The sequence below is a fragment of the Electrophorus electricus genome, chromosome 5, assembly GCF_041902795.1.
Source record: "Electrophorus electricus isolate QZ-2024a chromosome 5, ASM4190279v1, whole genome shotgun sequence".
Lineage (NCBI taxonomy): Eukaryota > Metazoa > Chordata > Actinopteri > Gymnotiformes > Gymnotidae > Electrophorus > Electrophorus electricus.
The window spans coordinates 14,581,507-14,595,000 of NC_137501.1; the positions used below are offsets into that span (position 1 = coordinate 14,581,507).

At 44.8% G+C, this 13,494-nt stretch overlaps 1 protein-coding gene across 1 annotated transcript in view; it reads right to left on the reverse strand.

Annotated features, from left to right (window-relative positions):
- Positions 1–305: 305 nt before the first annotated feature.
- mtnr1aa (melatonin receptor 1A a) overlaps positions 306–13,494 on the reverse strand; it is a 26,590-nt gene continuing 13,401 nt past the window's right edge. The window contains exon 2 of the mRNA XM_026995684.3: positions 306–2,218. Within this exon, the coding sequence (XP_026851485.1) occupies positions 1,347–2,218 (872 nt within the window). The 3' untranslated portion in view covers positions 306–1,346. The remainder of the gene's footprint in view (positions 2,219–13,494) is intronic.

The following is a 13,494-nucleotide window of genomic DNA, read 5'->3' on the forward strand; positions in this document are numbered from 1 at the left end:
GTGTTATGAGGGGAGCCAGTGGAAGCTTAGTTTGAATGCTGTGCTACTGGTCAGGGTTCCAGTCCACAGGAACAATCCCTCCAGACCGGGTTTTAGTTCTGTCCCAGCTCCTCATAGATCTGATCTGGATCGGACCGCCGATATAAGATGTACAGACACATAGACAGACACATAGACAGACATAATGCATTGAAGTCCCGGTAAATCAGAAAACACATGTTTTACTGTTTATTTATTTTGAATAAGGGGTCACCATTACATACATGCAAACAAAGGAGAGAGAGAGAGAGAGAGAGAGAGAGAGAGAGAGAGAGAGAGAGGGAAATGGAAAAGAGGACAAGGAACGATAATAAACAGACTGAGAGAAACGCAACCTCTGATCATCCAGTAAGGACAAAAATGACAGAGAAAAGCGGGAGAGAGAGAGGAGGAGCGAGAATGAACAGGAGAGAAGGAAAGAGTGAAGGATAGAGAGACAGAAGAAGAGAAAGAGAGAGAGAGGTGGGAGTGAGGCTGTATATTTGCAAACTCCATTCAGATATTGTGCAGCAGAGCCTTGTGCAGTGACTGAGAGTCAGACATATTGCTTGCTTGGTGAGGCACAGTTGAACTGGACCCGCCCCACTGAGGTCATTTAAAAAAACACTCCAGAGGAAACTCCAGAGGAAACTCTTTTGGTCATGTTTCAGTCATGGTTTGGTAAAGATCATCATAAAAACATTTGCTGGCATTCAGGACACAGTAATGGTATAAAATACTCACTTCATCGGAGAACCTCAATGAAAGAAATCAAGTTGATACATGTGTATATATTCATATTCATGTGTATATATTCATATTCATGGGTGTAAATTCATATTCAGGTGTATATATTCATATTCATGTATCTATATTCATATTTGTGTGAAAATATTCATATTTATGTGTCTATATTCATATTTATATTCATATTCATGTCTATATATTCATATTCACGAGTGATTTTTTTGTTTTGTTTTGTTCTGTTTCTATACATAGATGAGTCATAGAAAATAAATACATAGAGAAATGTTTCACTTTTAAAACTAGAAAAACAAAGTACCTTAGAACAAAGAAAGAAAATCCACATGAAGAGGAAATTCATCATCATCATCATCATCATAAAGTAACAAAGCATTTTTCCCCTCTTGGCTGTGATTGTATAGAGGCATATTTCCACAACTTTAGAACTGCAAGTCCCTTTTTTGCATTTGGTAACATTCGTCAGTGGTGCTGGTAGCGAGTTTGTTTGTTTGTTTGTTGTTCATCACTTGGTCATGTTCAGTGACAACCTACCCTGGGAACCTCAAGATGGCGACAGGCGCCCCTTACACTGAGTCCACTCTGACTTGGTTGTTGTTGGTCATGATGGGCGAGGGCTTGCCCTTGAGCCGCTCCTTGGTGCCATTGGAGTCGTCGGCGACGAAGAGGGCACGCGGGGCACACGCAGCCCCCACGATGCGCTTGTACTCGCGTCGGAAGTTCTGGTTGAGCACGCCGTACACGATGGCGTTCAGGCAGCTGTTGAAGTACGCCAGGAAGTAGCTGGCCACAAAGAGCCACTCGGGCACCAGTGGGGCAGCTTGACGCGGCATTAGCGCCACCGCCAGCCCGATGAGGTTGAGCGGCGCCCAGCACACGGCGAAGAGCACGAAGACGGCGAACATAGTGACGAAGTTACGCACGTCGTGCGGCGTGAGGCGCGGCCGGCCATCAGGCTTGACGCGGCGCCGCGCGCGGATCACCAGCACCCAGATGCGCAGGTAGCAGTAGCTCACCACGCCGATGGGCAGCAGGAAGTGGAAGGACACCACGGCGATGGTGTAGGCCTGGCTGGCCGATTGCACGAAGGTGCATGAGTAGACGCGCGCGTCGTAACGCAGTGAGCCCACGAAGACATTGGGCACGATGGCCAGCACGGTCAGCGCCCAGATCAGCAGCACGTAGCAGGCCGAGTTCCGGCCGCTGAATAGGCGATCATACGCCAGGCTGTGGCAGATGTAGCAGTAGCGGTTGACGGCGATGCCGGCGATGTTGAAGATGGAGCCCACTACGCTCACGCCCATCACGAAGCCGCTAGCCTGGCAGTGGGCAGAGCCCATCCGCCAGCCGCGGCGGAAGATGGCCACCAGGACTAGCGGGTACGGGTAGAGCGCCACCACCAGGTCGGCCACGGCCAGGCTCACCACGAAGACGTTGCCTAGGGGGTACAGAGAAAAGAGGGATTGACAGACAAAAAGAGAGAGAATGAGAGTGAGAGGAGAGAGGCTATACTGTTACTTCAAAGATGTAAGTTTACTTTGTTTATCTGAGTACAGCATGCTACTATTTCTCATCCCTTGTACCATATAAACCATACAGCTTTAACAGACACTTTTGTTAAAGTAACTTTGAATTGTGACCAAGTACAATTTGAGCAATTGAGGTTTAAGTACCTTGCTTAGGGGCCAACAGTGGCAACTTAGTAGGGGTGGGTCTTGACCTAGCAACCTTCTGATTACTAGTCCAGTACCTGTTCTGCTGAGCTGCAACATAACCTATACCTTGTGAGCTTGTGTATACCACTGTGTCCATTATGTATGTCCTTGTGTAGGTATTTGAGTGCTTGGCTGTTGTGTATGGCTACATCAGTGTGAAAGTGTGTATGTCCTTGTGTAAGTATGTGAATGCTTGGCTGTTGTGAAATACCTGTTGCGCACATGAAGGAATGCTGCAGATGAAAGCATTTCTAACAGCTACTGGGGGACAGACTGCTTTGTGCAAACACACGTGTGGGTGTGAGTGCGTTTCAATGAAATGTAACAATGAAGAACCGTTTTCAGAAGAAAAACGCTGGTCTGTAACAAAGGCTCAGTTAGACTTCAGGGCCAAGCTCTCAAAAGCACTTGGAGTCTCAAAGCATTCATTCACTTTGTCACACACACACACAAACACACACATGTATGCACGCAAACACACACACACACACACACACACACACACACACACAAACCCATTCTCATTGAAGTGTGTCTCCTAACGTTCCTGTGTGATGTGAGAAAAGTGTGTGTGCGGGGCTAGCTGAGGCCAACACTGACATCATCAATGGCTGCAACAAAGCTGTCAATCATTTGCACCCTTGAGCTTACTTTGAGTACACCCCCCCCCCCCCACACACACACACACAAAGTATCCTTTCCTTCTTCCCATCCATGTTTAAAAGTCGTAACCTGCTGGTAATTAGCATCTGTTAGCTCCCAGCTTTTAGTGTTCGGTCTCTGGAGGGAGGCTACCCATCAGGTTGTGCTCTCACAGGAGACAGAAGGTAAGGCTTTTGTGGAGAACATTTTTTATATGGAACAAAATTCTTCAAAAGTACCAGCATTCCTCCAAATATCCCTGAGGACAGAGAAGTTATGTCAGTAGGATGGAAACTTTTCATGTTTCTACACTTAAAGGTGGCTATCTTAGATTAAATCCCGAGCTTTAACAGATGCCGTCCTCGCATTACGCCAGGCGTAAGAGTTGACCGGAAGCTTGGTGAGCTCCACTACAGCTCTCCCCGCTTTCCCCCCGGCCGCGTCTTCCAGACCTGATGCGCGCCGACAGCCGAGGTTGCGGGGGTCGTCTCCATAGTGATGTCCCATGTGTGTCTGGGGGTGGGAGGGGGTGGCACTGCAAAGTGGGTGGCGTTTTTTCCTGGCTGTGCTTCGCCTTCTTGCTTATGGACAGGGAGGACGTGATGAAGAGGAAGGGAGAGGAAACAGCCAACGGCAGTCTGAGCCGGAGCTGCACGGCAATTAGGCTGTCAATCAAACCGCGTCTGCCGATGCGCGCATCCGCATGCTCAAAGACACACACTTCATTTTTTTTAAGACTCCTGCAAAATGCTCTTTCCTCCGGGAAGGTAGTGGGAGAGTAGCAGAGGCTTCAGGCTCTAAAGAGAGCGCGAGAGAGAGAGAGAGAGAGAGAGAGAGAGTGTGTGTGTGTGAGTGTGTGTGAGTGTGTGTGTGTGTTAAAAAGTGTAAGGTGGATAATTGCTTCCACCAGCGGGTGCTGAGGAGGAACTGTTTTAAGGAGTTACTGATCACCTCCGTCCCCTGCAGAAAAAAAGTCTGTAAAAAGGCTGCTAACAGGCTACTGTCTACAGAACACAAACTCCCATTAGCGTTAGAAAAGTGTGCTAGCATTACAATGCCCAGATCCTCCCATGCTCCATACAGTGTACGGTCATCTGTTTGCCACGGTGACACTGCTTAACATGTGGGGTGACTGTCTTGAGAGTTAAGTCGCAGTCTCGTCCTAGCAATTGTGCCTGGGGTCAGAGTTCAAGCTTGGGGGTAAGAAGGGGTAAGGCCGACATATAAGCAAAAGAACAGCGACCCGCGTGAATAAAGACCCATCTGGACTTCCCCCATTATGCATCATTATGTGTAACCTTTAATTTATGCCAATGTGTGTTAAATGCCACGTGTTTATAGACAGCTGCCACTTATGCAGGCAGCGTCGATGGATGAACTCCTGTAATATATATAAACTATTAGATTTTATATGTAAATAAATAATTATACTAATAATAAATAAATAATGCAATAAATATTTAAAAAACATGAATTATTGAATATTAAATTGTATTATATGATTATATTAAATTATAAATATTTAAAATAATACAGAAATATTTTAAATTTTAGATATATGTCTGTTAATGTCAGCATATTTTGCATGTTATTTTTAATATCATGTTCTTGACACATGATGTATAATATTTTTCTCAAACCAATGACATTTTCTCCAATGATATCTGAGGGTTATCAGATAAGTTGCATGAATGCTTCAGGTGGTGGTCTTGCGGTAACACAAGGTTAGAGAACGTTCTGGCTCAATACTCAGCACTGGATTTGGGAACCATTCTGTGGACCTCACCCTGTGAGCGTGCACGTGAGCGTGCACGTATGTAGCTACTGATAATGTTTTATAGATGAACGCACACTGAAGTGCTGAGGAAGCCATCCCGTCTGCCCAGAGTCTTCCGGAGCTTGTCTTTTTCTGTCAGTCTCTTTCTTTTCTATCACTCGCTTTTTCACCCACTTTCTCTCCTCTCTTCCTCCCTGTCTTTTCAATTCATTTCAAAGCTCTGTTGGCATTGCCAAAATATCTCTCCCTCTCCCTTTTCTCTCTGCTTCTCTCCTTCCAACATCCAACATGGTAGTGGAACCCTTTAATACCTTGGTCAGCAAATTTTCATTTTCATTTATCTGCAAAATGATCAGAACACACACACACTCTGCCAGGAAGATGACAGGCATATGAGCTTAGAAACACGTGCAGACACACACACTGCTCTAACACGTGCAGACACACACACTGCTCTAACACGTGCAGACACACACACTGCTCTAACACGTGCAGACACACACACTGCTCTAACACGTGCAGACACACACACTGCTCTAACACGTGCAGACACACACTACTCTATGAACAACATGCACAGACACACAAAACACACTTCTCTTTTTTTTCCACCCTCCAACACGCAGGTCTCCAGACATATCTCAGCATGTTTGACTGACATTGAAGCTCAACCCCAGTAAAACTGAGCTTCTGTACATCCCACGTACTCCCAACCCTTACCACGACCTCATAGTTTCCTTCGAGAACTCCCTGGTATCACCATCTGAAGCTGCTTGTAGCCCGGGCAGAACTTTGGACAACTCATGTTTCAAATCTGACCCAGTCTTGCAGACTTCTCCTTTGTAACATACGAAGGATTCTGCCCTTTCTCTCACAGGACGCTGCCCAGGTGCTTGTGCTGTCTCTTGCGATCTCAAAGCTAGACTACTGCAACTCGCTACTTGCTGGTCTTCCTCTAAGAACCATCAGACCTCTACAACTTGTCCAGAATGCAGCAGCACAACTGGTCTTCAATCTTCTGAAGTTCACACACGTCACTCCGCTGCTGTGCTCCCTTCATTGGCTTCCAGTAGCTGCATGCATCAGATTTAAAACCTTGATCCTTGCCTACAAAGCCAAAAATGGACCAGCCCCTCCATACATTATGTCAACGGTCAAAGCCCGATCTGTACCTCGAGTACAGTACTTAAGTACTTACAGTACTTAAGGACAGCTCGGCTTGAAATACCTTGCTTCAGGTCTCATGGAAGATGAGTATTGAAACTATTCTCTGTCCTGGCTCCTAGATGGTGGAACAAACTTCCACTTGCTGTCTGGACAGCAGAGTCTCTTGCAGTCTTCAAATGCAGACTGAAGACCCGTCTACTTGTGGAATATTTAAATGACCACTGATCCTACTCCTATGTTGACTCAATGAAACTAGTACTTATTGTAGGGTGTTGTTTATTGCACTGATGTTGACTGCTCCTTTGTTCACTAACAAACTCTAGCACTTATTGATTATTACACTTATTGTCTGATATAGAGCTTATATGTATTTTACATTTCTAGGCATCAGCATTGATCCTTGTATTCCAACAGTATTCTAGTTCATTGGTATATTGGACTCTGACCAACTGCACCGGCTATGATGTATTCTATGAGTAAATGACGATGCACTCCTGTAAGTTGGCTAAGACTGTCAATGTAAATATAAACGTAAAACAAAAATCATTATCAAGATAAAACTGCACGCGCCTAGCAAGAAAGCTTAGTCTGTGTGTGTGGCCCCAGAGCCCTGCCACTAGCAATCCCAGAGAGATGTCTGTGCTGCTCTCTCTCTCTCTCTCTCTCTCTCTCTCTCTCTCTCTCTCTCTCTCTCTCTCTCTCTCACTTCATTTTTTATCAAATTCAGTAAATTATATTGGCACGACCATATCCATTTACAGTTTTGCCAAAGCTGTACTACAGTAAAACAATGTAAATGAGCCGTGGCAATATTAAGGAAATTAAGAACTCCACCATGTTTTAATAACAATATGACATGAACTGTAATTAAAAGAATGAAAGGATACTTGAGAAAAGTAAAGAAGTGGAAAGAAAGGACAATAAATAACAATTTGGATAAGAGGAAGAGATAATAAATAGCTAGATAAATAGAGGAAGGTGTTTACAAAAAGGACAACAGTCATTCGCGTGTGTGTGTTTGCGAGTGGCCTCCCGGTCCCTCAGGCTGTGGCAGGCAGATATGTGGTATTACCCAGCTTAAGTCCTGCTTTCTTCCTTTTCTCACAGCAGGACGGAAGATTTGTCGGTGTTAAATAGACGTCTAAAGTTGGGGTGTAACATCTCAAATTTTGTTAAGCAATTTTGCCATATTTAGTTGTAATATTTCACATTCAGTCAGAAAGTGCTGCTCTGTCTCTACCGTGGTGTCATGGTCTCACTGCTGGCAGAGTCTCTGCTCTCCGGGCAGCCAAGAGTCCTTATGTGGCGAAGCTGTGTTCACGGAGGCTGTGGTTCTGCGTTTCATATCCGTCACTGTGAGCAGGCAGTCGGCTACTGTGTACCATCATTTTGGGGCCAGATAGCAATATATTTTGGTTTATGCTTGTGTGTCGCAGTGGGTTACGTAGTTTAGTTTTTGAAGTGTTATAATTTGGTTTGGCCTGACTTTTTGTTTGTATCTCTCTCTCTCTCTCTCTCTCTCTCTCTCTCTCTCTCTCTCTCTCTCTCTCTCTCTCTCTCTCTCTCTCCCTCTCTCTCTCTCTCATTCCTCTGTGGCCTCCTGCCCCAGTTTTGCTTAAACTACAGGTGTGGCCATTGCACACTAAGCTGAATTATATATCTCTCTCGCACACACACACACACACACACCTCAGCACCAACAGGAAAACACTTTTCTTTGTTTCATTTTCTTCTCCATTTTTTAAAAAAACTCTTTTTATTACCATTTTATTTAAATGTATTATAATTCCCATAGTCATGCCGTCCTACTCCACCTAGTAGCGCTTCAGCGCCATACACACACGTGCTTCATCTGTGCGTCACGGGCGCAGAACGTGCAGACAACAAGCAGGACAGAGACGCGAACGCGAGCCTCGAGCGGAGGCGTTTAACGAAATGAACGAAAGCGAAACCGAACATCAAAGTGCACCAACACGAACAAAAGAGCCGACGTAACATCAATGAACGACATCGGCCATGCAAACTAATAACATCATAACCCCGCAGGTGGCGTGGCTACCGATGTCCAACACACGCCAGCTGTGGGGGCCGTGTGCAAACATAACACAGGAATAAACACGCCGCCGGTTGCCGGGAGGGGGCGGCACCGTGGTACTGTGTGCACACCCGTGCATTTCTTTAGATTCTTTCAGTTGTAATGTGGGTACATGTATGTAAATCATCCCGATATTTTCAGCTGCACTTTCCGTTCTCTCTGAGGGGCCTTTGTGGATTCTTGCTGTGCCTAATTTGCTTGTAAAAACTGCATTTACTTTACATGTTTATTAATAGAATTTCTCTAGAAAGTAGACATTAAGAATCGGGCTATGTGTATGTCTGCCTGTCCACTTGCTGATCCATCATCCATCTGACCAGTCTTGACTATCTCCATCCATCTGTCTCTCTCTCTCTCTCTCTCTCTCTCTCCCTTTCAGATCCTTTCTTCTCTCATCCCTCCTCTTTGCCGTTGTCAGTTTTTAGTTTCCATAATTCACGTTGGTTCAATTCAATGTAACACGCATGAACATATTTGGTTCCAGTCTTCCCAAAACTATGATCAGAATGACAAAATCTTATTCAGAGCATCATTTTTAATTACAGTCAGGTTCTTTTTTTTTTTTTCAAAGCATTAGAACATTCTCTCACTTTCTAGTTGTCATATAACTATTTCCAAAACACCACGTTGATGAACCCACTGGGCTATGCCATGTGAGGGCACGGTGTAGCCCGGTGTTTTGACCCCTGATGAGAGGCATGGACGTGGCCCTGATGGAAAGGGCAGTTGCGTGGAGGGACACGTGGACAGTGTCACGCACAGGGGACACTCTCCGGAGGTGAAGGCAGTGTGATGGGACCATCACCTTCCAAAGGGGAGGATGGCATGACAGAGACCGTCACTTAGGAAGGTTAAATGGGTGCTATGGTTGATGTGCCAGGGAGCTGCTCTTTGGTCTGGTGGACAGAGCTCACGTTTACCTCCTGTCAGAGCTGGGTTTGAGTCCTGAGTACGGTGGCTGCCTGTAGAATTGGTTACAAGGCCCAGATGTGAGTAGTCAATAATCAGGTGTGAGTGTGCTGGTGCACAGCTTTAGAAGATCCAACCATACAAATGAAACAGTAGATTCACGTCTCTACCTCAGGAATTAACATTTAAATTGGATTAGCAAATCGTATTATTTAAATAAAAATGGCCAGTGGGTTGTTTTACCTCCTAGGGAGAGACATTTGATTTGATTTAATACAACACTGCTACCACTAATGAATAGGACTTAAATTTAATTGAATTTAATGCTGGTGAGTTACAAGGAGAAAATATATGACAGATTTCCAGACTCAGTGAAAACGTGCTTCACAAAAAAAAAAGATTCAGTGTGTGCATGTGTGAGGGTGTGCATGAATGTGCTTGTTGTAGTGCACCTTAAGTGAACTAGAAAAAAACATTGCACATGGGTCCATTCTCACACACACACACACACACACACACACACACACACACACACACACACACACACACACACACACACACACACACAGACAGACAAGTGAAACAAGAAGATGGTCTCTCACACATACCTCTATTCCATTGATGTAATTAGACTGGATACCCTCTCCCTCCATCTCTAGTAGTTGCCCACTGATGCTTGCTAAAACATCCATCAAAGTGCAACTCCAGACACACAGAGTGATTTTTGGCTTGTCTTCATCTGTATGTGTGTGTGTGCTTGTGCGAGTGTGCGTGTGTGTGTGTGTGTGCAGTTTTAAGCATAGCCAGGAGCTTCAGGGTTGCCAGGTGGAGCCCTCCTGAAGACCCTGATACTGAAACAGTATTAAAAGCTGCAATGGCTCTGCATGGAACCTGGCACCTGTAGCAAAGATATGGAAACCTTCACAACACTGGAGAGAAAATGATAAAGGAGAGAGATGGAGAGAAGGAGACAGAAGCTCCACATACAAGTCCCCCTTTTAACACTGGTCCTGGATCAGGTTCTTCGATCCAAACCTTGACCATCCATAAAGGCAAGAGTACGCAAGGTCAGGAAAAATGAACTTCCGGGATCACAACTGATTACACAGCTGCTATTTTCAAAACTAATCATGTTTTCTTCAGTTTACATTCAAGGGGCATTTGCACCTCAACACAGTACCCAGATACAGAATACACAGTAGGCAGTCACATGATTTGTTCAATTTGGGAATAATTTCAAATGACACCTGGCCAAAACGGGAGCGACCAATCAGCTCCGAACAACCTGCATCCTGTTAAGCACGAATGGCTTTTTGAGTCTGACCAACGCACCAGGGTTGTTGTGTGTACTCGTCTCGGTTCCTTGGCCGATGCTTAAGATACACCTTTGCAGAAATGTGTGCAGAGGAGCCAAATTACTTTGCAGTGCTGTGCACTGATATACAGCTGCCCGTCTCTGGTTTCTGTCTTGTTTAGAAGACACTGATGACTGAAACCATCTGTTCAACATGTCCACCGAGTTCACTCAGAGCAGCGGGTTTTAACCTGTGTCCCGACACACACATGGCCCGGAATCTTCCACAGCCTTTTACAGATTACATTGCCTTGTACACTCCTTCCGTAAAGCGTGTTGTTGTAGTCACCTAAACCTGTACTGTATGTACTGAATCTAAGTATGTACTGAATATAAATATGTACTGAATCTAAGTATGTACTGAATATAAATATGTACTGTATCTAAGGGGCGTGTAGTGCTTCTGTGAACAGTATTCACTGTATCCCTGTCCACCATAATACTACATATGTACATATAATGGCCTACGACAGGTACCGTGTCTGCCCAAAAGGTAATTATGTCGGGTGGCATGTCCTCTGTGCATTCGTGCTGTCTACAGGGTGAGGTTGGGATGGAGGGAGGATGGGGGCGGCTGTCAGGCTGACAGGGCTGCAGCCCGAGGCTATAGCCCCTTATTCAGGACCACATGTCTGCCACTAGGGGGCGTCTCAGGTGCGCATGGGAAAGGGCGAGCGTAGGATTGCATAGGGCTGTAGGGTTTAAAGCTGCTTTCTGTGCTTTTAGCATTAAAGCTACAGACTCTTTTCTATTTTTAGCTGAACTTTTTCAGTGACTGCAAACATACTGGGTTCTGCTGAGGAAAGGTGACACACACAAACGAACCCTAACAAAAAGCTCAGTGGATAAGATATATGATTAGTAATCAGAAGGTTGGGCCTGTGAGCAAGGTCCTTAACCCTAAATTGCTTGAACTGTGTTCAGTCATAGCTGTAAGTCACTTTGGATAAAAGTGTCTGCTAAATGCTGTAAATAAATAAATGAACCATGTGGTAGGAGCTCTTTCTAGCTCTCACCACATTACACAACCTCTAGCCTGTGCCCCACACACACACAGAGTGAAAAAGGCATAATTGTAATGCATAAGCAGAGTCTGGGCGCCAGCCCTTCTCGGTGTGAGCGGTCAGCAGCGAGGCCTGTACGGCCCCCTCAACATCATCGATGTTCAGGTGGGAGGTGGACAGGGTGGGAAAAATGTGGTCGCTGTGGCCAATCGAGAAGAGGCACTGTTGTCAGGGTACCAGTATTTAATGAAGTGGGGTGGTGGTTCAACTGTAAAAACAGGCAGATTGTAAAGGGCCTATTGCAGTGTACCTCCAGGTTTAAACACCATTTTCACCTTTGACATCATGAGAGGACTGCAGAATGCTAATCTGAATCAAAACAAGGGAATCTCCGCTGTCGCCGAGACTTTCTCAAAACGTGCTGCATAAGGAAACCCGTGTGTCTGTGTGTGAGTGAGTGTGTGTGTGTGTGTGTGTGTGTGTCATTTTAAGAGCTCAAGCTTATTGTTACCCAGCTCAGGTTTATTGACATACCCATGTAGTCCTAAGTGGACACTTGGCCCTGGAGTTTGACTGAGGTAATTAACTATACGACAGCGGGTTTACCATAAGCAGTCCCAAAGAAGCAAAGGGTCATGCAATATTACTGCTATCATGGAATGTTGACAGATGTCCTTACCACAAGGAAAGAGATGATGTCTCACCTAAAACAATTGAAAGTGCGTGTGGTTTTTGAACCAGAAACTCATTTAGCAGAAACAATGTAGCATCCTATGGTCTTAAAGGGGGCTTTGACCCCAATGGTCCACTGGTCATAATGTATGTGGCAAACTGGAAACCTCCAAATGTACAGCCTTGTACCAACACAGCTTTGTCATAGCACATCAAGTGTCCACGTCCATGACTGGCCTCGTTCTCCTATTTCCTCTTTAAAGAATGTCTACTGCGCCCACAAGCTTCACACTGCATCATAAAGCTCCGTAACACAGCCAGAAAGGCGTTTATATCTGCTAACCAAGACCTGCTACAGTGCTGACAAAGGACTAAATGGTTATGACGGGATTAACGAAGCCTCAACTCTCTACATTATGTGAGGATCTGCATTGCCGCCTTTGAGGATCTAACCACCCCCTCTGCTATATCAGAGCAAAACACCAACCTAGCAGCCAGTCCTTCCTTCGCAGAAGTCCAAACACTTTTAAATAGTTGTTGCACAGGTCAACAACTCGCCTGGACCTTACTGGTCTACCCTTGTACTCAATAGCACAGACAATCCCTTTCAAGGTTGTTTCCATCATTCAGAATCCCCTGTCAAAGAGTCCTGAGATCATTATTCTTAAATTACGTTAGATTTAACTTTGCCACTGAGTGCAGCACAAGAACAAAGGCAATAAGACACAGTTTGAAAATAGATTAGATTACTTCATGTTGAAATATCCTCCTTCTGGTCTAGGATTTCCCTCAGGAAGGACAGAATCTGTAAAGTGTTCATTGACTTTCTTGCAATTTATTAGCTAAATCTCTCCACATATCTTTGTGTTTACCAATGTCCAGTTATTCAGTATTCTTGTTCTAGGGAGGAGGAATGAGCAGGCGTGATATATGTGATATAGCCATCGCTCCGCCCATATGTAATTTGTAGCCATTGAGCTCCTGGCAGGAGGGCGTAGTTACAAATTAAATTTGCATGAAATGTAAATTTGCACTGAAAGGTCTCTTGCCTCATCTTTCTTATTCTCTGGCTATTTAAAACACTTAGATAGTAATTTCACTCACTGCTTTACAGTGTTCACTATGAACTCCATATCTTCATTAGCCACGTTAGATGCTTCAGTGGTTTCTTTTACCACTGTTGTTAATCGGTAGGAATAAAAAGTTTCTGTATTGAAAAACATTTTCTTTGCTAAAAGCATATCGCTTCTTAGCACTGATGTTCACAAAATCTGGAATTTTGCCCCTTTTTAAGATCTGAACACAAACCAAAACACACCTGTCACACAGCCCTCCGAAACCACCACCAACTACAGTTCCCAGAATCCTCTGGGGAGATC